This window comes from Mycteria americana, chromosome 5 (genome assembly GCF_035582795.1).
Source record: "Mycteria americana isolate JAX WOST 10 ecotype Jacksonville Zoo and Gardens chromosome 5, USCA_MyAme_1.0, whole genome shotgun sequence".
NCBI classification, from domain to species: Eukaryota; Metazoa; Chordata; class Aves; order Ciconiiformes; family Ciconiidae; genus Mycteria; species Mycteria americana.
In genome coordinates this window covers 24,700,380-24,724,132 of record NC_134369.1, presented here as the reverse complement: position 1 = coordinate 24,724,132, position 23,753 = coordinate 24,700,380, and the positions used below count along the sequence as shown (strand labels likewise).

The 23,753-nt window shown below is 49.3% G+C and overlaps 1 protein-coding gene across 1 annotated transcript; it reads right to left on the bottom strand.

The window, feature by feature from the left end:
• Positions 1-200: 200 nt before the first annotated feature.
• On the bottom strand, positions 201-8,833 carry FJX1 (four-jointed box kinase 1). The gene has a single exon (XM_075502496.1). The coding sequence runs from the start codon at positions 8,354-8,356 to the stop codon at positions 7,070-7,072; it is 1,287 nt and encodes a 428-aa protein (XP_075358611.1). The 5' UTR covers positions 8,357-8,833; the 3' UTR covers positions 201-7,069.
• Positions 8,834-23,753: the final 14,920 nt, after the last annotated feature.

Here is a 23,753-nt window from a genome sequence, read left to right as displayed (position 1 = left end):
AGGAAGCAATTACTTTTCCTTAGCTTGAACATACTAAAGGGCATTGAAAACTTTGGGGATAATGAAGGTGACCCAGCTAAACTAAAGCAAATTGACTAACTGCAGTCACCTAAACAAATAAATACTGCAAGCAGACTCATAGCTCATCTACAAGAAATCATGTATGGATAAAAAAAATCACAACGGCAGCTTTAAACCATAGTTTATTAATGCCCTTTCCCCCACAGAAGGACACAAAAAGGAAATTGGCAAGACAGGCGCATTAAAAAATTACTTCTCTGACTGAAACATATGATATGCAGAAATACACCCCTCTTCTTTTGTGGTGGGGTTGAAGATACTGATATAAAATGTGTTCGTTCCTTACCTCATTACCGGGTTGCATTACTGTGTTAGTATCACTTCAGGTAAATGCCTGTCTGTCCTCATTGCAAGGCATTTTTTTAAGATCCCAGCCATGAGGGGAGAAGACTTTTGGAGAAGAAGGAGTTTAAGGGAAGGGTAGTTGCGGGGCAGGGGGGAACCGGACACGGACACTTTAACAGCTGCCTTTTGCTTTCTGTGAGATACCTTTAGGAACAAACCCCTTCAGCTACATTTCAATTAAAAGAGGAAAATCAACTTCAACTCAGTCCATACAGACAAACAGTAATTTGAACTCCCGTACATATTTTTGGGGAACATGAGGAGCAGCGAGTGGCAGCAGCGGGGGGGCCCTCCCAGCCTCTCTACTCACCCAAAACCACACTAACCTCAAACCTCTGTGAATCCCCACCATCACACAGCTGCAGGTGTAAGCTCTGAGGATGCCTTGAGGCTGAAACAGCATCCCCTAGTCCAAATAGTTTGGGAAACCCTGGGCTGTTACATACTTGGATATTAAATTATATATGTGGATTTTATGGTACCAAAGAGGAGCTTTTTAATGAACTGCCCACAACTCAGAATGGGGAAAGTAAAAACATTTTCAACATTTCATGAGTTTTGGTAAATAATATTGAATGGGTTGAATTAAATATTGAGGGCAGTAAAAAATATTGAACATGAATAATGTTATGCAGGCTGAAATCCATCAGATAACAAAACCATTTAATGACAGGTTTTGAAAATGAGCCTGTGCTTTCAAGACCACAAATTGTCAGTGGTCTACACAGGGGAAGGGCTGAAGGCCTCCTGATACACACATTTTTCTCCTTGTTCTGTGACACAGGCTGCCTAGAAAAGACCCATTTCAGAGGCTGTTGCAGGAAACCTGTCACAGAAGGTGGAGAAAGGTGCTGTGGGGGACATGCTGCTTCTGCACCCATGCAATTTCCTCAAATGATGTTTGCCACTTGCCATCCCCAGCATTTGCAAGGAGTCAACTGTTTCTCTGTCCTTTTCTGGAGTGCTTTCTCCTCCGTTCCTGTGTCTTTCTATACCTCGCAAGGTGGCACACACGAATTCATTGAACGTGTCCCATTGCTGCAGACATAGCTGGGGTGGAATTCGCCTACTTTTATGTGCCACAAAGTCTATTTCTTTTTTGGAACTTTCATGCCTTTGACTACTTATTTGAAAACACCTTCTGCTGGCTTGACACTGAGGATTGGCTTGACACTGTGTAACACTCAAAAAAGCCTAGGTGACAGGGTAGACAAGCATGATGATATCCTGGCAGTACATGTAACGGTGCAATTTAAATCTGCCTGTATTAATTGTATTACAATATGCTGTACCTGACTCTTCCTCAGCTTGCATTCTGCTTGTATCCCACCTGAAATCCCCCTACCTGCATTTCCCTCCCTGGGATGGGAACTGGAGGGGTCTGGGTCTTCAGGATGTCTGCTCAATTTTCCCTGCATCAGCGATAGCTGCATTTTGCAGTCAGTCTTCCCTTGGGTTTGTTTCCTTGTTTCCATGTCTCTGTGCCGCGCACACAAAAACCCACAACCCAAAACCCTCAAGAAGTGGTTGAATAGCAGGATCATGCAAAAACAGCCAGTCCAATTGCAGCATCAGATGCCCTTTGTTGTCCTATTACTGTCGTTCATCTTCCAATAATCCAGCTGGAGCTCTTTTCCTTGAATGCAGCACTGGCTTGCTTTCAGATGGGATTGCTCTCCTTTGTCTGCACAGCTCCTTTCACACCTGCACACAGCAGCCGCCCTGATTCACGCGGGCCTGTGTGCATGCGTCTTTCCCATAAGCTCATCCTGCACCTCCGTGTGGAGCGGACAATGGAAAGCCACAGCATGAGAAAGGGTTAGAATGTTACAGGTATAACACCTTGTTCCTGCCCCATACACAAAGTACACTGAGTTAGATTAAACAGTCCCTGAGGGTGGGACTGATAATGTTTGTTAAAACACCAGCTGATTCATAACAAAATACTCTTTGCAGATGTGAGTCACCCTGTTGGGAAATAACTTCTGCTCAGACAAGTGCACATTACTTCAGCGGGGAGAGCTACATTAGCACCCGAGACGGCAAGGTAAAAGGTTTTCTAGATGATTGAGAGTCGCAGGAGCTGTGCAGGTGCCTGGCAGGCACTGCTTACTGTGCGGCCCAGCCCATTCTCATGGGAGCTTCACTGCGTTGAACCCAGGGAGTGCAGCTCTGAAGGAGCGATTCAAATTTATGCTGTGGTTGCAAAGTAGGAATAACATGCAAAATGGGATTAAGTGTTAATATGATATCATATCCAAGCTAGTCCTGGACCACCTAGTAACGTCAGTGAGAAAATTCTAAGTATTATTACCATGTAAAAAATGCACCAAACTTCAAAGGGAAAGCAAACCACAAAAACTATGCCGGTGATGTTAAGAGCGTGCTGTACGCCCAGTAAGTCAAAGTGTAATTAAATATATTTTCACTGTCTTCCACTGGCCCCAAGTTATTTCCTGAATCTTTGAATGGGCTGACATGGCCTCAGTCTGGCAGCGAAGTGTGATGCCAGCAGTCAACTCAGCTCCATCCCTAGGGCAGCTGCTTTTGTGTGAGAGGCGAGGGGACTCTGTGCCTGGGAAGAGCTTCCCAAGCAGCGAGGGAAATCCTCGAAAGGAAACCCACAAAGAAAATAAATCCAGATTGGAAATTACTTCAGATGCAAGCAAACAAAAGCAAAGGAGATTTGTGCTGCGAATGCAGTCTTGCTTTTTTCACTGAGTGGGAACCCCACTGAATTCACCCAGGCTCTGCTGTACGGTGCTCCCTGGGGGTACAGTAGCCACTGCAAGCACAATTTTGATACCCCTTAGGGAGTTCTCAGAAACTGTGAACTTGGTCCTCCCTCCACACTAGTAGGGTTTGGAGGCAACATCCCAGTGACTATGAACTAAAGCTGGGAGTAGTAACAACCCCTTACCCTACATGCCTCCTTAGATTCCAGTGAAAGAAAAAATCTGGGGGAGGTATTCTGAATTTAATCAGGGAAACATACAGAAACATGGGACTGAATGAAGTGCATCCAAATTACAACATCCTCTAGGTATTTTTTTCCTGCTTTTTTTGAAGCTAGTGTTATCAGTTAAGCACATGGGTCTCCACAAACCAGACCTCCTGTCTCATGTCTGGGACAGACAGTATGCTGCCAACCCCACCCAACCTTTTCAAGACTCTTCTCAGATCTGTGCAACAGCCCATATCTGACCGAGGCACCAGTGCAGCCAACCTGTAAACACATACTTCACTGAAAGGCTGTGAAAAGTGGTGGGAAGTTAAGTGCATCCCTAAGTGTTCTGCTGAGTGAGGCCTAAAGCCCTACAGCCCCATTCTGATATAAGTTGCACAGCCGAGCCTCAGGTAAAGTGCTGCTGAGCTGCCAGCAATGCACAGCCAGAACCAGCTGATCCTGCTATTGAGAACAGCCTTCTACTCACAACTTCCAGGTCCTAAAGTCTTCTTGCTCTCAAATAAGCAATAGCCTTCCTTGCCTGTCTGATTACTGTAACTCGGAAGAAAGCAGAGTTAGACGAGTGCCATTGAAATTATACTACAAAAAGTTTTACAGAGTTTCACCCCTTGGTTCTGCAGGAAGATAGTCAAACATCAGACAGCATATACAGCTAAAATGGCATGCAAAAAGTGTACTAGACCACTAATTTACAAAGCACTGTTTGCCTTAAAGAAATCACATAGAAGAAAGTAAGTTTTCCTTAATGTGATGGTAATTCAAAGCTTTCTCTGGCACAGAAGCAGATGATCTGCACCAGAAGAATAAAATGCAGCAACGAAGTGAAGTATCATCATCCATCCAAGCTAGTTTTCTCCATCCCCTTTGAATAAACACATTTCCCAGTAGGGCACAGCTTCTCTAGCATAGCATCTCAAGTTTCACACCAACCTACAACTACGCCATTTTTGAACATGTAACCTATATATAACTTGAGGTAGTTACCAGTCACCAAACAGAAAACCATGTTTCTTCTTGAAAGGTATAATTATCTAGGCTCTGGCTCTAAAGATATTGCAAAGGAGATTTATTTTCCATTAGCCATCAAAACCACAGGTGCGCCATACTTCTAGAAGTACTTAAACAGAAATGAAACCTTAGATGCTTGTGGCACAGTAGTTTGCTCCTCACAGTGGTTTAAAATCTATGCCAGCAGTTTATTATTTAAATGTATTTTCATTAGATGAATGCAACAGAGCTGCTACATTTGAGTTACAAAGCAACGCTAAAGAAGAACTAAGAATTACACAGTTAAATTGTGTATTATCATGTAAATGGAAAAGGAATGTCACATGGGATTCTGTACATTGTTTGGAGAGATAAATGCAGTGAACTATAAATACAAGCTCAATAGAGAGCCTTGTCAGTTAAGCAGTTGAATGAAAGCTAGCCTTGGAGGCTGCTGGTACATTTTAAAATAAATACTCATACACACAGTTGTAATATCTAATATAGCTAACTAATAGGCCATTAATTTTAAGTTGTTTGTAAACCTGTCATCTTTTCCTATTAAAAGAAAAAAAAGAAAACACTGTCATGGCCAAAGAAAATTGTCTTTATGTGAAGTTTAATCTAAATAGATGAATATTAACAGACCAAATACCTCCTGCAGGTATGAATGCACAGCCCTGTCTGAGTTCAGGGGAAGGTTAGAGCTCGGCATACTGAAGACAGCACCTACTTGCATAGGAGCCACTGAGCACACTACTGCCTTCATCAAGAGAGATGCTTGTCTAGATGTAGAAGAGATTATGCTCCTGTTTGATTATAGCAGGATATATACCGGCATTTGGGGTTTAAAGAGGTTTGTCCTTTGTCCTTATTCTGGCTGTATTTTGAGCCATACAGTGGCCTCTTCTATGAACACTGGTACATGTAAAAAAGCAAACAAGAGATGCAGATATTTTATTTTGTACACCCACTGCTACCACTTTGCCCTACCTAGAACAAAACTTTTGTGGGAAAAAACCCACCAACTATTTTAGTGAGATTGAAAAGCTTTCCTATTCTTCAATTCTGCCTCAACCCCCCTTGCAAAGATAAACAAAATGGGAAGAGAAGACTAAGAACCAGTATAAACACCCACTGAAAGCAACTGCCACCTCCGAGGATGTTTCTGGTACAGTAACACTTGACGTGACCTGTATTAAGAGGTTGTTACCCAGTCCCAGCACCCAAAGAGGCTGATGGCAGCTAAGCCCACACCATCTATATCAGTTTGCTGAAACTAACTGCTTCAGTTGTCTCAGTGCTAGTCAAGGCAGTTCATTTCAGGCTTTAAAAAACATACAAAAGCCTATTCAGCTAAAGTATGCAATAGTCACATTATTTTAGCCACTTGAAGAGCTTTTGCCCTTTCAGTGATACAACAGCTAGGAAAGAGAAGGGTAGCATTTGAAAGCTTAACTCTACCCCTCCTTGCCTTAGAGAGAACAAGTAAATGAGTAAAGTTTGTTCAGTTCGGTGGAGCAAGAAGTTGGACAGAGGTGGTCTCTGTTGCCTATCAGGGAAGACCGAGGAGGTGCATGCTTCCCTGTCAAAGCTCAGGCAAACATTCAGGACAAAGAAGGCAAAACATTAACACGCTTTACTGAAATATCAGTTTCTTTAGTATGTTACAGAAAAGCTTATGAACATATATAATGTACATAAAAGGCAGACTTTGTAAAATAAAAAGATCTTCTTTTATAAAAAAATTAAAAAGTCAAAGTAAAGTGCATGAAACAGTTTTTTCTCCACTTTAACTATTGCATCAAAGTCTTAGCACATAGCAAGGTTTTTAAAACCTGGGAGATCCTCTTGTGTCACCCGTTAGTCAGTTACTTTACTGGTCAGATGAAATGATGATGGTGATGATTACAAACAAATGTTTAAGAATCAAAACAATTTAACCAGATGCATCCACAACAAAAGCTAAGAGCTAATGGAATATGGGCTTCCTATACACTTCTCATCCACAAGATTTAACAGTCAGCAGAAAGGTTCACTCTTGTTAAAGAAAATCAGTAAGAAACAAGCTTCATAAATAGGGCAGTTTTGCTAGTTAGAGGCTCCCCTATTACACAATCAGTTCTTGGTCTATGAATATCAACATTCATACTTAAATATGCTGTTGCAAAAGGAAGAATATATAAAAAAATGTTTTGCCTGCCTTCTTTGGAAGGAAAAGGCAGCGACCCCAATCCAGACAAAGACAACAGCTTTCCTACAGAGTCTCTTATGAGGGCCAGTGCACTGAGAGAGTTAAGGAAAGCACTCAAGATGCTGAATCCTCTCATTTTTTCAACCTCTGGGAGCAGAGTCCCGGAGTGGAAGTCGGCTAAAATTATACTGACCGCGCTCTGCATCTTCAGAGATCTTGACAAAACCGAATTAATTGCTCTGCTCGACATCCCCGGCAGGCAGGCAGCCCGTTATTAGCCGCACCCGAGCGTGAGCGGCCGCTCCCGGCGGCCGCTCCCTCTCCCCCATCCCCGGCAGTCACGGCGGTTACGGAGCACCGAGGTGGCAGGCAGGGACCGCCCCAGCCTTCGGCGGCCACCGGGACAAGTAAGTCCCGCTCCTTCAGAGGGGAGAAAATCCGGAGCGATGCGGACAGCCGGCTCTCGCCGCCACCCTCCGCCCGCCCCAGGGCCGTCAGAGCACGGCGGCCTGTGCGCGGCAGTGGGCGATGTGGCGGTGCACGAAGTCGACGCGGGCCTGCAGCAGCTCAGCCTGCCGCTCTGAGAGGAAGCCGAGGCGCGCCCAGAGCGGCTCCCGCGCCCGGTAGCGGCGGCGCAGCTCGGCGGCGGCGCTGCGGCGGCGGTGCAGCTCGGCGACGCGCCGCGCCGTGTCCTCGCGGAAGATGCAGACGGAGCGCAGCAGCGGCTCGTTGTAGGGGTCCCACATGGCGAGGAGGCGGTAGCCGTGCACCAGCCCCGCCTCGTTGTCCATGAAGACGAGCCCGCCGTCAGGGGCGCGGAGCAGGTTGCTGGTGGCGCGGCGCATCACCCGTGGGTCCCACTGCAGGCTGAAGAGGTTGCTGACCAGGCGGTCGAAGTTGGCCGTCAGGTAGTCGAAGAGGATCAGGTCGCTCCACTGCACCAGCTCCACCAGCTGCGACGGCGGCAGGCCGCCCAGCTCCCCCGCCGACAGCGGCTGCAGCCGCCGGCCAGCGCCCGCCTGGGCACCCCAGGGCGCGGGGGCCACCACGGCGGTGAGGTTGTCCACCCAGCGGGTCAGGCTGACCACGGCGCCCTCGGCCCAGTGCGAGCCGCGCAGCTCCTCCCGCACCGGCTCCCACTGCCGCCCGCGGGCCTCCACCAGGGCGAGGGCCATGGGCGGCAGCCGCTCCTGCATGCCCAGCACCCCGGCCAGGTGGTATGAGAGCGCCTCGCCTTGGATCTGCTCCGGGTTGATGCCGTATCGGACGCAGGCGCGGCTCCCGTCCGACAGCCGCGCCAGCCTGTTGGAGCTGCGCCCGCAGCCGCCCCGCTCCAGCGAGGCCACGCGGGCGGCGCGGGCGGCCGACAGCCACGCCGCCGCCTCCTCCGCCGCGAAGCCCGGCGGCACCTGCTCCTCCAGCTCACGGCTCCAGAAGATGCCCCGCTCCACCGGAGAGGCGGCGGCCGGCGGCGAGGCGGCCGCAGCGAACCGCCCTTCTCCTCCCCGCTCCTCCCGGCCCGCTGCCGCCGCCGGCACCGCCAGCAGCGCCCGGAAAGTTTTCTGCCCACCGCCGCCGGGCTCGCCCCGCGCCGCCGGGGAGCGCCCCCAGGCCCACCGCCCCGGGGGTGGCCCCGGAGGCGAGCGCGGCTCCGGATCCGGCTCCCGCTGCGCCGCCGCCTCCCGCCGCAGCAGCACCGTCCAGAGCCCCGGCAAGGCGCCCAGCAGCAGCAGCCCCAGCACGGACAGGGGGCCCGGCGCGGCCCGCCTCGCCCGCTTCATCCTCCCGCCGCTTCACGCCCCTGCCGCGGGACGCGGCGGCGGTGCAGCCCCGCCACTCGGCCGCTCGGCGCGGCGCTGGCGCATGGCCGCGGGCCGGGCCGGACCAGCCGCCTGGGGAGCGGCAGCGGGAGCAGGCGAGCCCGGTGAGCCCCGGCGGCAGCCCAGCACTGTGTGCGCCCAGCTCCGCCGGCGGCCGGGAGGCACGGGCGCCCGCACCACGTGGGGGAGCCGGGGGGACGCGCCCGGCCCGCCCCGTCTCCCGGCGTGGCCCTCCGCTTAAAGCGGCGATGTCCCGCGCGGCGGTGGCGGCCGGCTCACCAGCGGCGGGGCGCCCCGTCGAGGAGGCGGAAGGGTGAGGGGTGGCGTGGGGGCCGCGCCGGCCGCCCGTGGCAAGGGAGAGTGCTGCGGCGGGGGCGCTCAGCTCTGCCGCTTCCTCCTCCCCGCTGTAGGCAGCACAAAGGAGCCTGTACGCCGACGGAGGGAGGGGGAAAGGGAAGGCGGTGGCGGTGCGCACGCCGGTGGGGCCGCCCCCCGCGCCGGTGCACGGCCTCCCGCGGAGCCTCCGGGCGCGGCCGCGCCGCTTCCGCCCACGCCGGCACGGCGGGGTCGCGCCGCGGTCACTGGCGGATCAGTATACCCTTCGCTCCACCTCCGGCGCTGGCGGGAGCGGGGGCCGGGAGCCGGCAGGTGGTTGTACAAAGAGATCACCCGAAACACAGGCGCCACGCTGTACACGTATAGCATGTGTACGTATGGGTACATATACGGACACACACAGCTGCCCGCCCGAGGAGCGTTACGCCCGGGACTAAGCCGGGACACTGCGGCGTGATGCCGAGGCTCCCTGCCGGGCAGGGCCGCCGCTGATCATGGGCGAGGCATGGTCGTGAGACCCGACGGAGCATCACCTCCTCCTCCGCCTCCTCCCGCTTCGGCGGCGGCGGCAGAGGACAGTCGGTGCGGGGCCCGTCTGCACGGAGGGGAGCGCCATTCGCGTCCTTACGCACCGGTGTGTGCGGTGCGGACCAGCTTTTCCTGGCATTTTAACCCCCTCAAGAGGAAGTTTCAAGCCTGCAGAGCCGGCGGCAGGGCACGGTCCTGCTCCGCGGAATTTCCTGCCCGAGGGAACGACAGCCAGCCCTTCTCTTCAAGTTTTGTCCCTTTGAGGTCTTTTATGTGTATACTGGAAGATTAGAAGAGCAGCTATTTCTCTGTCCCCCCAAGTTCCCGCCTTCCCAAGGCAAGGAAGCTTAGCTCTGCTCTTTCTGTATTTTACTGGAGACCTCTCTTGGGAAGAACATGTTTGTGAGCCGAGTTGGATTAAACAGCTCTCCCTTCTTCAATCAGTGCCATGGCTATCCTCCAAAGTAGTTATTGGAGTTGGATCAGTGAAGCAAAACCACCGTATAATCTTAAACATCACAAAAGAAAAAAATCCCTTTCTCTTTCTCACCTCCTCAATTCTTCTTGCTCTCTTGAGATATCACAACTAGTTTTCCAACCATACCACAGTCTTCCAGGTTGGATGAAATGCAATTTATTTTCTTTTAATATAAGAAAAAGGGAATTCTCTCTTTTCCGAGATTTTGTTAATCCTGTTTCCAGGATCCACCATAACAACTTCCAAATAAAAGAAGAAAAAAGAAGAAAGCAGACGCTGAATTCCCTGTCTTTTGCCTCAAATTCCCCTTTAAACCGGGACTCCACAGCCTTCCTAGGGAAGCTCTGGCTGCAAGACGCCAGTGCCTTATTCCTCCTTGCCTCCAGCGCGCCCCGCGGCACCGCAGAGTTTGGGGGCGGCAGCGTTTCTCCTGCGGTCACACGGCGGAGGGAGGCCCCGGCTGCCCCCGAGCCAGGGCAGAGGAGGAGAGGAGCAAAGCGAGCGCTTCCTCCCAGCTCTACCGGGGAGCTGAGCGGTCGTGTCGCACCAGCTCCTCCCACCGGTCACGGCGCCGCGCTGCAGCCGCCGCCGGCACCGAGAGGACCGGGCGGGCAGCCTGGCTCCGCTGCCCCTATCCCCCCCCCAGCCCCAGCAGGGCCCAGGCTGAGGAGACCGACTCGCAGGAAACCCTTCGGAGGTTAAGGGCTCACTCCTGGGTGGAGGGGTCTCTTGGCAACAAACGGGAGTGCCAGGCATAGAAGGGACAGCCAGCGCGTGTCAAAAATTGTGGCTGATGCCTTTTCTAACAAGACCTCGCATCTAATTGCGACTGTTGTAACTGGGAGCATCAGTGCTGTGGGGTCCCTTACGCACATAGAGACTTACTGAAATAATGAGGAATAGTCACCATCCTGGCTTCCCTCAAATGCAATACAATCTGTAATCTTTCCTCTTGTTACCCATGAATTCAGGTCTCACGCTATTCTGACCCTGAAGCCTTATTGACACATGATGCTTTACACTTTCACCCTTTGAAGCCACACGAGCTGCATGGTGAACACCAGGAGCATGATTTGGAGCTGGTGATTGCTACAGTTCACAGTGGCCAATAAGAACAGTACCATTACACTAAGCAGGAGGCTTTTATGCAACGGTAGGCTGAATATTTTTACCAAAGAAATGGCACAGAATTGCCTCTGTTCTCTGCCACTGGCTGGCTTGAAATAGCTTTAAGAAAACTCATGGCTTGTTGGAAAAGGACTGAAACCAGAAAATGAAATTTATTCCATACATAGGTTGGACATGTATTTTGATTTAAGTGAATTATTTGCATTTCTTTCAAGGTGAATTATGCTTATACTGAGCATCCAGCTGGCAGTGCCTGCACTAGGAAGTCCCCCGGTGAAGTACCATTACCATGGTTAAGGACACGACATTTCCTGTTATTAAGGTGAATATAAGCTCCAAGTTATGCATGACATTCATTTCAATTACAGCTTGCCTCTTGTAAGCTAAGCAGTTAATCAACAGGCTATACTGTGACTACACCCTTAAATCAATAGGTGGGAAAACAGCATCTCTGCCAAATATTCAGCCTCCTAACCACACTATTTGGAAGGAGAACAAGCCAGAGTTTTGCTGAGCCATCCCACTGGCTAACAGTCCTGCTTACAAGTTGGAATATTTTTAAAACCAGACGATTGGTAGAGGGTTAAATATCAGCCAAGCTGACATGCTGTTCAATTTACAGCATGTTAAGCATTCCTGAAACTGTGATCACTGATATATTTGGGTCAATCAGATGTCTTGTTACTGCTTTGCAGACATTGCAATGAGCATCTTGGAGAGATGGAGAACAGTCTCCAGGCTTCTCAGCCCTATACTGGGAAGGGAGAGCTGGCCACCATCCAGACCTAGAATCCTAGCAAATAAAAAGATAACAAAATAATTTCTGGCTTCCCTACGTTATTTCTTATATTAACTTGATTTTAGCTGCCTGACAAAGCTAGGCTCATAGAATACCTAGCTGCTAGTGTTTCGCACTGATTTTAGCCTAGTGAAGGTTTTGTTCTCCTCATTTCCCTCCTGACCCTCAGTACCCAGCTTCCTGGTGATGCAGACCAGCTCTCATTGCAGGCAGCAGTGATTCCTCCCATCAAAAGTAGAAAAAATGGAGACTGAAAAGAGACTTTAAGATTTCTCCCCTGCAGTGAAAGTTATTTCATACTCAAGTAAAAGGCCAAACTCTAATGGGCTTTGATAGGATTAGGATCAGGGTGAAGCAGATGAGGTCTTCACTTTTCTGGACACAGCTTGCCTATGCTGGACTTGAGGGGCCCTGCCTCTATTAACAATCTCTGCTGGGCAAGGAAGGCTGGCAAAGCAGGCACAGAATGAGTCTCCATTGCCCCAGAGCCTGAAACTATCAACAGTTCCAAACCACACAGAGATCCACCAGTGCTCTCTGGAGCAGGAGGGAGCCTCCTCCCATGGCTGGAGCTGCAGCTGGCAGGGAGGACAGCTTGGGAGGGCTGCCCCAGTCATGCATAGGCACCCTCTGGCTCAGGCAAGTTCTGGCCTGTGGTAGCGTTGCATACCTTCATCTGATACTCTCCTACAGCTCAAGGCTGCAGCACAAACCCTCCACCCCAGCCTTTCAGAGGAATTGCCATGGAAGTTATTTCCCAGCACAGACCTTTTCGGACTACCAAGATTAGCCCTCTCAAATCCTCCCCAGGCTCATGGAAATTTCTCTCCCTTCACTGAATAGTGACAGACACTTTCTGTTCATCATTGGTTTTGGTGTATACCCAATGCCAGATCTAACTCACCTCAACACCAAGTTACTGAGTCTGGTGGCTGCCACATTAACCTCAGCAAGGCTGTGAGCTCCTTCCCTGGAGACTGCAGTGGGTGAACCTAAGCTACTGCTTCATGGTGATCTCTCTCAGTAGCACAACACAAGTCCTTCATTTACTCTGAATTGTGGTTCAGGATCCTGGGTGGGGTGGGAATAGGGGCTTTTTGCTCCAGTCCAGCGTAATTTTTCTAGATTTCACCCTCCTAAGACTTTTATACAGCTTGTTCCCACCTTGAGTACTTCTTCAGCTCTACCTGCACTCTTTCTTTTTTATCCATCAGGTTACCAAATGCCTCTATTTCTATCCAGCATTTCCTCAGCTGTCCCTGAGCAGCTTGTTCCCACCCCTATTTAGTAGCTTTGGCTCCTGGCAGTGAGCTGGTGCCAAAGAGCTCCCAAACTAGTGATAGCCATTTTTAAAGGGACCACCTGAGATTGCTGTCAGGAGAGGAGCACTGAGCACATGGTGCAATGTGCCTGCACCTGTGGAACTGGGATCTGCCCTGGGGATGTGAAAGCTCCTGCAGACAGGCTGTAGCGAAATGATGCCCCTGCTTCCTCATTGCTGCATGTTCCTGTCTCTCCACACTTCCTCTCTTTGTGTTTTGAGCCACTGGATCAGTGAAAATGTGGGTCTCAGGAGCCTTCCATCAGGGCAGTATCAGCTCTCCACATCCCAGTAACCTATACTGGCTGATTTACAGCACTCCTTTTCTGCTGATGACAGGTTCCTCCTGATGCAGCCTCCCTGGTGCTGGCTTGGTAGTGAGAGCACCTTACACTGCCCTTCTGCACTGCCTGAATCTGTGGCCTCCTGGAGGAAGGGCAGCTCCTGCACAGAGCCCCTCGTCCATGTGTCCCGTGTGTTTCACTTCTTCCCTTTGCAAGGAAGTTACTTAGACTAGCTGGCTAGGGGAGATGAGTTGTGCCTGCAAAGCCATCTAGTACAGATGCAGGGTTACCATCAAAACAATGCTACTGCCAATACAGCTTGTTTCTCTTGGGGAAGGGTGGGAATTTTGGAATAAACTATACTGGCAAAAAGTTAGCGTGCAAAAATGTTATGTGCTTAGCGTCACTATAAGTTATTTCCACACTAGGAGTGCTTTGTACAAATATATCAGCAACACAGCCCATGTATATGCCTGACTATGGCTCTGTTAGGGTGGATTTGTATTTCTCAACCTAAAAAAAAGCATCCCTCATGATGAGATATTCCAGCAACCAAAGGGCAGGATTTATAGCTGGTTGTGACTGGGGGAGGGCTGAAGAAGTTAAGGTGCTGTGCATTTCATAGCAGGGAGGTGAATACTAGAGACCTTGCCCTGCAGGCATGTTGGCAGTTTCCAGAAGTATTTATAAACTTGTCTCAGCCTGGAATAGAGAAATTTGGAAGCTTTTCTTTTGCTTTGACTCCATAGTTGATTTTGCTGAAAAGCTTCCAGACAGATGGGACTCTACAAGGATTTTTTTTTGTAATCTGAAGCACCACATAGAACACGAAGCTAGGCAATTTCCATACACAGAATGGATCCTATCTCCCCTGTACTCTGGAACTCTCTGTGTTTAATATCTGTGACTCTCTGCTTTTAATATCAAAGCAATAAATGAGTAAGTGCTTGAGCTCTTGTGCCTGGCTCTTGAAAGTGTTAATAAGACTTGTCAGGTGCCTGATGATGCTCAGTCAGTTAGGGGATTTGTTCTCATCCCTATTAAAAGTGAACTGCAAAGATAGAAAGAAATTTGTGTTATGCTCGGACTGATGTTCTCAGGGTCTTCGACAAGCAGGCTATGCAGAACAGCCATGAAAGAAATATATTGAAATGATAGGTCAGCAGCATCCATTATACAAATACAACCCAGCCTCTCCAGACAGCTGATGATTCATCTCAGAGTGTTTTCCACATAAGCAACATCAGGCATGATGGGCTTGCTTTTCATGGCTTAGGGTGAGACCCTTGGCTGATCTGAACTGGCAAAGCTGCATGGTGGTGAATGGCTCAGTGAAACTTGCAGCATCCACGTTAGAACAATTCTGGGAGGTCACTGCTCCCTGCTCACCCTGAAATACAGTCCATTCTGGAGGGAAGCAATGTAGCCATTTGTGTCCATTAAAAAAAAAAAAAACCAACATTTTTTTTAGGCCAGGAAATAAAGAAGTTCAAGAAACCTCTTCAAGTGAAACTGCTGAGGCAATTTAGGGAGACAAAAGGTAATTACCACATGAGAGGACAAATAATGCATTGGGTACTAGCCTCTGCTTCCAAGTAGGGTCCCGAAGGGTCAGATCCCATGGCATGCAATATTCATGTCATATGTATCGATAACTCTTCTGCTCTCCTTCTTCTGGCTGCCAAAACATGTGAGTGAAGAATATTGTTCGGTACAGTTCACAGTAATTCCAGGCACCTGCCTTGGTGTAGCATAACAGAAGAGAGAGGGGAAACCCAAACTTGGTGTCTTTCCAGAAGAGAAAAGGTCAAACCACCTTGACAGTAGCCCATAGACCTTCTTTCCTCCTGACCCATTCTGCAAACCCATGAAATTGTACTTGAAGAAGTATGTATGATTTGGAAGGGACAGGCAAGTCAGGAGGACTACAAAGGTGTAGCAAGGTTGTGCAGGGAGAAAATCAGAAGGGCCAAAGCTGAGCTAGAGCTCAATCTGGCTACTGCCATAAAAGACAATAAAAAAATACTTCTTCAAATACATTAGCAACAAAAGGAGAGCTAAGGAGAATCTCCAGCCTCTATTAATGGGGGAGGGAACATAGTGACAAAGGATGAGGAAAAAGCTGAGGTACTTAATGCCTTCTTTGCCTCAGTCTTTAATAGCAGGGCCAATTGTTCTCTGGGTACCCAGCCCCCCGAGTCAGAAGATAGGGACGGGGACCAGAATGGAGCCCCCATAATCCAGGGGGAAATGGTGAGTGACCTGCTACACCACTTAGACACTCACAAGTCTATGGGGCCTGATGAGATCCACCCGAGAGTACTGAAGGAACTGGCAGATGGGCTCACCAAGCTGCTTTCCTTCATTTACCAGCAGTCCTGGCTAACTGGGGAGGTCCCAGTTGACTGGAGATTAGCAAATGTGACACCCATCTACAAGAAGGGCCGGAAGGAGGACCCGGGAAACTACAGGCCTGTCAGCCTGACCTCGGTACCAGGAAAGCTGATGGAGCAGATCATCTTGAGTGCCATCACATGACACGTAGAGGAGAACCAAGGGATCAAGCCCAGCCAGCATGGGTTTAGGAAAGGCAGGTCCTGCTTGACCAACCTGATCTCCTTCTATGACAAGGTGACCCGCTTAGTGGATGAGGGAAAGGCTGTGGATGTTGTCTACCTAGATTCAGTAAAGCCTTTGACACCATTTCCCCCAGCATTCTCCTGGAGAAACTGGCTGCTCATGGCTTGGACGGGTGTACTATTCGCTGGGTAAAGAACTGGCTGGATGGCCAGGCCCAAAGAGTGGTGGTGAATGGAGTTTACTCCAGTTGGTGGCTGGTCACAAGTGGTGTTCTCCAGGGCTCAGGATTGGGGCCAGTCCTGTTTAATATCTTTATCAATGATCTGGATGAAGGGATCGAGTGCACCCTCAGTAAGTTTGCAGACGACACCAAGTTGTGCGGGAGTGTTGATCTGGTTGAGGGTAGGAAGGTTCTACAGAGGGACCTGGACAGGCTGGATCAATGGGCTGAGGCCAATTGTATGAGGTTCAACAAGGCTAAGTGCTAGGACCTGCACTTGGGTCACAAGAACCCCATGCAATGCTACAGGCTTGGGGAAGAGTGGCTGGAAAGCTGCCTGGCAGAGAAGGGCCTGGGAATGCTGGTTGACAGCCAGCTGAACGTGAGCCCAGAGTGTGCCCAGGTGGCCAACAAGGCCAATGGCATCCTGGCTTGTATCAAAAATAGTGTGGCCAGCAGGACTAGGAAGTGATTGTCCCCCTGTACTCGGCACTGGTGAGGTCGCACCTTGAATACTGTGTTCAGTTTTGGGCCCCTCACTACAAGAAAGATACGGAGGTGCTGGAGCGTGTCCAAAGAAGAGCAACGAAGCTGGTGAAGGGTCTAGAGAACAAGTCATATGAGGAGCAGCTGAGGGAACTGGGGTTGGTTAGTCTGGAGAAGCGGAGGCTGAGGGGAGACCTTGTTGCTCTCTACAACTACCTGAAAGGAGGTTGTAGACAGGTGGGGGTTGGTCTCTTCTCCCAGGTAACTAGTGATAGGACAAGAGGAAATGGCCTCAAGTTGTGCCAGGGGAGGTTTAGACTGAATATTAGGAAATTTTACTTCACAGAAAGGGTTATCAAGCATTGGAACAGGCTGCCCAGGGAAGTGGTTGAGTCACCATCCCTGGAGGTATTTAAAAGACTTTTGGATGAGGTGGTTAGGGACACGGTATAGTGGTGGTCTTGGTAGTGTTAGGTTTATGGTTGGACTTGATGATCTTAAAGGTCTTTTCCAACCTATACGATTCTGTGATTCTGTGATTTTGAAAGATACTGCCTTTAGGTAGAGACTCTCCATCACCTTCTGGTAAGCTGGGCCAGGGGTTAAATACCCTCACTATTAAAAATATCCTCAGTTTAATGTGTTTTCCAGGCACTTAGACAGCCCTGTGACAGGCTCAGTTAAAAACTGAGATGGACCACACTTGACTAGAAAAACAAGGCCAGGCTAAAGGTAGAGTTACTATTGTTACAGGAAGGAAAAAAAAAGGTCACAAAATTTAGCTTCTACTGCAAAAATACACTCAGGACACATCTTAAACTTTTCAGCAAGTCCTAAAAAAGTGCAGCTTTTGCACTGCCAGTGAAACTGTTCCAATTAGTCTTAAGGTAAAAACACCGGCTGCATGAGTGGAAAGCCAGCTGTTCAGTTCTCTCTAAGCGAAGCAGAGAAAAGGACCAGCTTAAATAGCAAACCCAGTTTCGAGGCTCCTAATATCTTCTTTTTGTTGTGTTGCCTGGAGAGGCAGCTGGATTCTTTCCACGGACAGAGGAGCCCCTCCGGCTGCCAAGAGTGCTGGACGGGAAAGACACAGAAGAAAGAAACGTATGAATTCCCTGGACCTTTGCTTTTCTTCCCCCAGCCTCTCCCCTCCTTGAAGGTGTCCTCCGCCCCTGCATGAAGCTGTGAGGTGAGGTGGTGAGAAATGGGAAGCAGTGTCCCAGTCCTTCTCCTTTGGCCCATGGGTCCTGCCAGAGGAGGTCCTCTCTGCACACTGCCTGTATGGTGCAGGGTTTCTCAGTTCTGCCCATCTCTTACCCACACCAGGCACTCCAGGGAGCCTGTAGCTTGCCCACAGGGGCATCCCTGGCCTGACACTCAGTCACTTAGGGCTGTACAATAGCATGCCAAACGAGCAGCGTACACATTAGCATATGCAGCACCCTGTGGGCTCCAGGATGTGACCTCCAGTCACATATCCACCATCACGGAAACGTGGTGGGGTGACTCGCACAACTGGAGTGCGGCGATGGATGGCTATAAACTCTTCAGGAGGGATAGGCAAGGCAGGAGAGGTGGTGGGGTAGCCCTATACGTCAGAGAGAGTCTGGATAGTTTAGAGCTCGATGATGGTGATGATAGGGTGGAGTGTCTATGGGTCAGAATCAGGGGGAAGGCCAACAAGGCAGATATTGTGGTGGGAGTCTGTTACAGACCCCCCAACCAGCATGAGGAGACAGATGAACTATTCTATAAGCAGCTGGAAGAAGCCTCACGATCGCTAGCCCTTGTTCTTGTGGGGGACTTCAACCTGCCAGATGTCTGCTGGAAATACAATACAGCAGAGAGGAAACAGTCCAGGAGGTTCCTGGAGCGTGTGGCAGATAACTTCCTGACACAGCTGGTGAGTGAGCCAACGAGGGAAGGTGCCCCGCTGGACCTCTTGTTCACCAACAGAGATGGACTTGTGAGCGATGTGATGGTTGGAGGCTGTCTTGGGCAGAGCGATCATGAAATGATAGAGTTTTTGATACGTGGAGAAGCGGCGAGGGGGGTCGGCAAAACTGCCACCTTAGACTTCTGGAGGGCGGACTTCGGCCTGTTTAGGAGACTGGTCGAGAGAGTCCCCTGGGAGGCAGCTCTTATGGGCAAAGGGGTCCAGGAAGGCTGGACATTCTTTAAGGAGGAAGTCCTAAAGGCACAAGAGCGGGCTGTCCCCAGGTGCCGAAAGACGAGCCGGCGGGGAAGAAGACCGGCCTGGCTGACTAGAGAGCTCTGGCTCGAACTGAGGAGAAAGAGGAGAGTCTATGACCTCTGGAAGAAGGGGCGGGCAACTCAGGAGGACTACAAAGGTGTAGCGAGGCTGTGCAGGGAGAAAACTAGAAGGGCCAAAGCTGAGTTAGAGCTCAGTCTGGCTGCTGCTATAAAAGACAACAAAAAACACTTCTTCAAATATATTAGCAGCAAAAGGAGAGGTAAGGAGAATCTCCAGCCCCTAGTAGATGGGGGAGGAAACACAGTGACCAAGGATGAGGAAAAGACTGAGGTACTTAATGCCTTCTTTGCCTCAGTCTTTATTAGCAGGGCCGAATGTTCTATGGGTACCCAGCCCCTGGAGTTGGAAGATAGGGATGGGGACCAGACTGGAGCCCCCATTATCCAGGGGGAAATGGTGAGTGACCTGCTGCACCACTTAGACACTCACAAGTCTATGGGGCCTGATGAGATCCACCCGAGAGTGTTGAAGGAGCTGGCAGATGTGCTCACCAAGCCCCTTTCCATCATTTACCAGCAGTCCTGGCTAACTGGGGAAGTCCCTGCTGACTGGAGATTAGCAAATGTGACACCCATCTTCAAGAAGGGCCGGAAGGAGGACCCGGGGAACTACAGGCCTGTCAGCCTGACCTCGGTGCCGGGGAAGCTGATGGAGCAGATCATCCTGAGTGCTATCACACGGCATGTAGAGAATAACCAAGGGATCAAGCCCAGCCAGCATGGGTTCAGGAAAGGCAGGTCCTGCTTGACCAACCTGATCTCCTTCTATGACAAGGTGACCCGCCTAGTGGATGAGGGAAAGGCTGTGGATGTTGTCTATCTAGACTTCAGTAAAGCCTTCGACACAGTCTCCCACAGCATTCTCCTGGAGAAACTGGCTGCTCATGGCTTGGACGGGTGTACTCTTCACTGGTAAAGAACTGGCTGGACGGCCGGGCCCAAAGAGTGGTGGTGAATGGAGTTTACTCCAGTTGGCGGCCGGTCACAAGCGGTGTTCCCCAGGGCTCGGTGTTGGGGCCAGTTCTGTTTAACATCTTTATCAATGATCTGGACGAAGGGATCGAGTGTACTCTCAGTAAGTTTGCAGACGACACCAAGTTGTGTGGGAGTGTTGATCTGCTGGAGGGTAGGCAGGCTCTGCAGAGGGACCTGGACAGGCTGGATCGATGGGCTGGGGTGAATTGTATGAGGTTTAACAAGGCCAAGTGCAAGGTCCTGCACTTGGGCCACAGCAACCCCATGCGACGCTACAGGCTTGGGGAAGAGTGGCTGGAAAGCTGCCTGGCAGAGAAGGCCCTGGGGGTGTTTGTTGACAGCCGCCAGCAGTGTGCCCAGGCGGCCAAGAAAGCCAATGGCATCCTGGCTTGTATCAAAAATAGCGTGGCCAGCAGGACTAGGGAAGTGATTGTGCCCCTGTATTCGGCACTGGTGAGGCCGCACCTCGAATACTGTGTTCAGTTTTGGGCCCCCCACTACAAGAGGGATATTGAGGTGCTGGAGCGTGTGCAGAGAAGGGCAACGAAGCTGGTGAAGGGTCTGGAGCACAAGTCTTATGAGGAGCGGCTGAGGGAACTGGGACTGTTTAGCCTGGAGAAAAGGAGGCTGAGGGGAGACCTCATCGCTCTCTACAACTACCTGAAAGGAGGTTGTAGAGAGGTGGGGGTCGGTCTCTTCTCCCAGGTAACAAGTGATAGGACAAGAGGAAATGGCCTCAAGTTGCGCCAGGGGAGGTTTAGACTGGATATTAGGAAATTTTTCTTCACTGAAAGGGTTATCAAGCATTGGAACAGGCTGCCCAGGGAAGTGGTTGAGTCGCCATCCCTGGAGGTATTTAAAGGACGTTTGGATGAGGTACTTAGAGACATGGTGTAGTGGTGGTTTTTGGCAGTGTTAGGTTTATGGTTGGACTCGATGATCTTAAAGGTCTTTTCCAACCTATATGATTCTGTGATTCTGTGATTCTGTGATTCTGTGATATGGGAGCAAGTCTACTACTGAGAACAGGTATGGTCCCATCTCAGGTGACAGTATAGTCTTTTGCATCAGGCCACACTGAGGCTCTCTCCTCGCTTGTGGGGACTCTTCCTTCTCCAAAGTCTCTAGGGTTTTGTTTCGTCCAATTTTGAGTGACTCAAATGATAAGATTTCCACCCCTCCTAGCTCTATCCAGCAGATGTCTCTGCTGGGACCATTGGCTGTGGCTGCAATTCCTACTGTAATAGTTTTTCTACACATTCCAGCTGTTGGGATCAATTTATTGACTGACACTCTCAGTCTTCACTGAAGGGTCTCTGAATAGGGTCTACCTTGATGTATATAAGGACAGCCAAACAGTCTGAAGATAAGCCAGCTGAGCCTGGATGTGATCTAGCTGCATTAACCAGGCTTCCTGCCTGAGCTCAGAAGCCTGGGTTCAGGTTCAGGGCTCAGCCTGGGCTCAGCCCAGGCACAGGGATACTGCCACACTTGCATGACTAGCCTAAATTAAGACTCAAATGGACTTACCAGTTTGGGTCTCTGCAACCGCAGTGATCCCTACACCACAGTCTGTTCTGCAGTGATGTTCCCTGTCAGGAGCCCTCCTGCTGATGGGGTGAGAAGCAGGAAATAAAAGAACCCCCTCACATCTGAGTCATGAAGGTGTCCCAGTTTTGAAGGTCCCAGCTCATGATTTTTCTGTAATCGGAGTTGGTGACATTGAGAAGTTTCCCTCCTGAGCACTCTACATCTTAATGTGACCCATTTAAATTTCTAAGCCTTATTAAACACAGCATTAACATTCAATAAATGTCTCATTGATTATGTATTTACTTATCTGGTATTTAACTAGCATTCTTTTAAGGAATGAATAAAGAGTCAGAAGCAAGCGATAGTTACTGCATGTGATTTAAAAGGAATTGGGAAAGTACCCTTCAGAGGTTAAGGACTGCAGTCAGGAACTGAATCTGCCCAATATCTAAGTGCCATAAACATTTTTATATTCAATAGGCTTTATTAAAATGCTTTTTTTAAATCAAAATGTGTTTTAACTCTAAATGAAATCCAAACACTTTATCTACAAACAGGAAAGCATTTCAGTTACTGCATTGATTAACTGGCCCAAATCAATACTTTGTTCCTCAGCCTGCAAAGCCTATGGCTGGCCACTAAACAGCGCAGCAGCAAGGAGTAATGCTGGTTAGTGGCTGGAGCTTTAGGCTGTAAAACTACAAAATAAAGATATGATTTACAGTTCTACTGTAGCTGGGCTGTACACTCTACCATGTGCTCTGGTAGGATATGCCTCCTCCACCTTGCTGGGGAAAGAGGTGCTGCTCTTTTTTCCAAAAGCCTGAGACAGGTTTAGGACTCTTGGCAGCCAATTTAAGAGCAGTGTAAGAGGCTCCATGTTGTGCTTACAACATGGTGCACAAAGTGTGTCTTTCATCAGGAATGATGAAATACAAAAGCATAAGAGTGAGCCTCTCCCTCAGCCTTTCTTGCATCCAATAGTTTGGCAAGACAGGTAATGTAGTTGTTAGTTTCTACAACTGGCCCTACTGCATTTCCCCTCTCAGACATCGGGTGAACCACTTAGCTTGCCTGTGTCTCAGTTTCTCCACTTGCAGAATGGGATGCTTTGAAGATAAGTTATTTGATGATGTCTTGTGCTGATTTTGGCTGGGATAGAGTTAATTTTCTTTATAGTAGCTAGTATGGAGCTATATTTTGGATTTGTGCTGAAAACAGTGTTGATAATACAGAGATGTTTTAGTTGTTGCTAAGTAATGCTTACAGTAGTCAAGGACTTTTCAGCTTCCCCTGCTCTGCCAGGTGCACAAGAAGTTGGGAGGGGACACAGCTGGGACAGCTGACCCCAACTGACCAAAGGGCTATTCCATACCATATGATGTCATGCTCAGCATATAAAGCTAGGGGAAGAAGAAGGAAGGGGGGGACGTTCAGGGTTATGGTGTTTTGTCTTCCCAAGTAACCGTTACGCGTGATGGAGCCCTGCTTTCCTGGAGATGGCTGAACACTTGCTTGCTGATGGGAAGTTGTGAATGAATTCCTTGTTTGGCTTTGCTTGCATGTGCAGCTTTTGCTTTACTTATTAATCTTATTTATCTCAACCCACGAGTTTTCTCACTTTTACTCTTCTGATTCACTCCCACCAGGGGGGAAAGTGAGCGAGCAGCTGTGTGGTGTTTAGTGGCTGGCTGGGGTTAAACCACGACATGTCTAAAGAGGTCTTTGAGTTCTCCTTGAGAGCTGGGAAGAGCTGGTGGACACTCAAGAAAGTCAATGCAGTAGAATTTTATTATTTTTGTTGTTGTTATACACTGTCATTTCATATAATTTCTGATTTGTGTAGGACTGTGTCCTTCTCATTGATCTCAAACTAAAGATAGGAAAAAAGCAAAAAGTTTTGGGGGATAAATGAGCTTCCCCATCTTCCAGACCAGCTACTGTTCATTCAGTCTTCACCCCTGCTCAGCTCCCCGTTATTGCATTTGAACTTCCTCAGTATGTGGATGGAGAGGAATAGCAGCACAGACATTACAGAAAAGAGCTCTTTTTTCCTCTGGGAAACTGACCAATATTTTTGTCTTAATTTAGCCCAGTTTCCTTGCAAATTAGTTTCTGCCTGGCTGTTGAACTTTCTGTAAACAGTTTAGTGAGAGTCATAAAATAAATCCCTGAAAGAAGAGAAAAATAAACATAGTCATGAGTTACTGAAGTGAACTCTCCCTCCTGCTCTTTGTTAGCTGTCACAGGAGCTGATTTTCCACTGAGTCACAAAAAAACAGACCAGGGAGATTACAGGAGGCAGGACAAACAAACAAAGGCATCATGGAGAAAATATACATTTATTTTTTTAAGTTTTAGATGGATTTGAACAGACATCTGAACTTCCTCAGATATGGAGTGGCACTAGAAACGT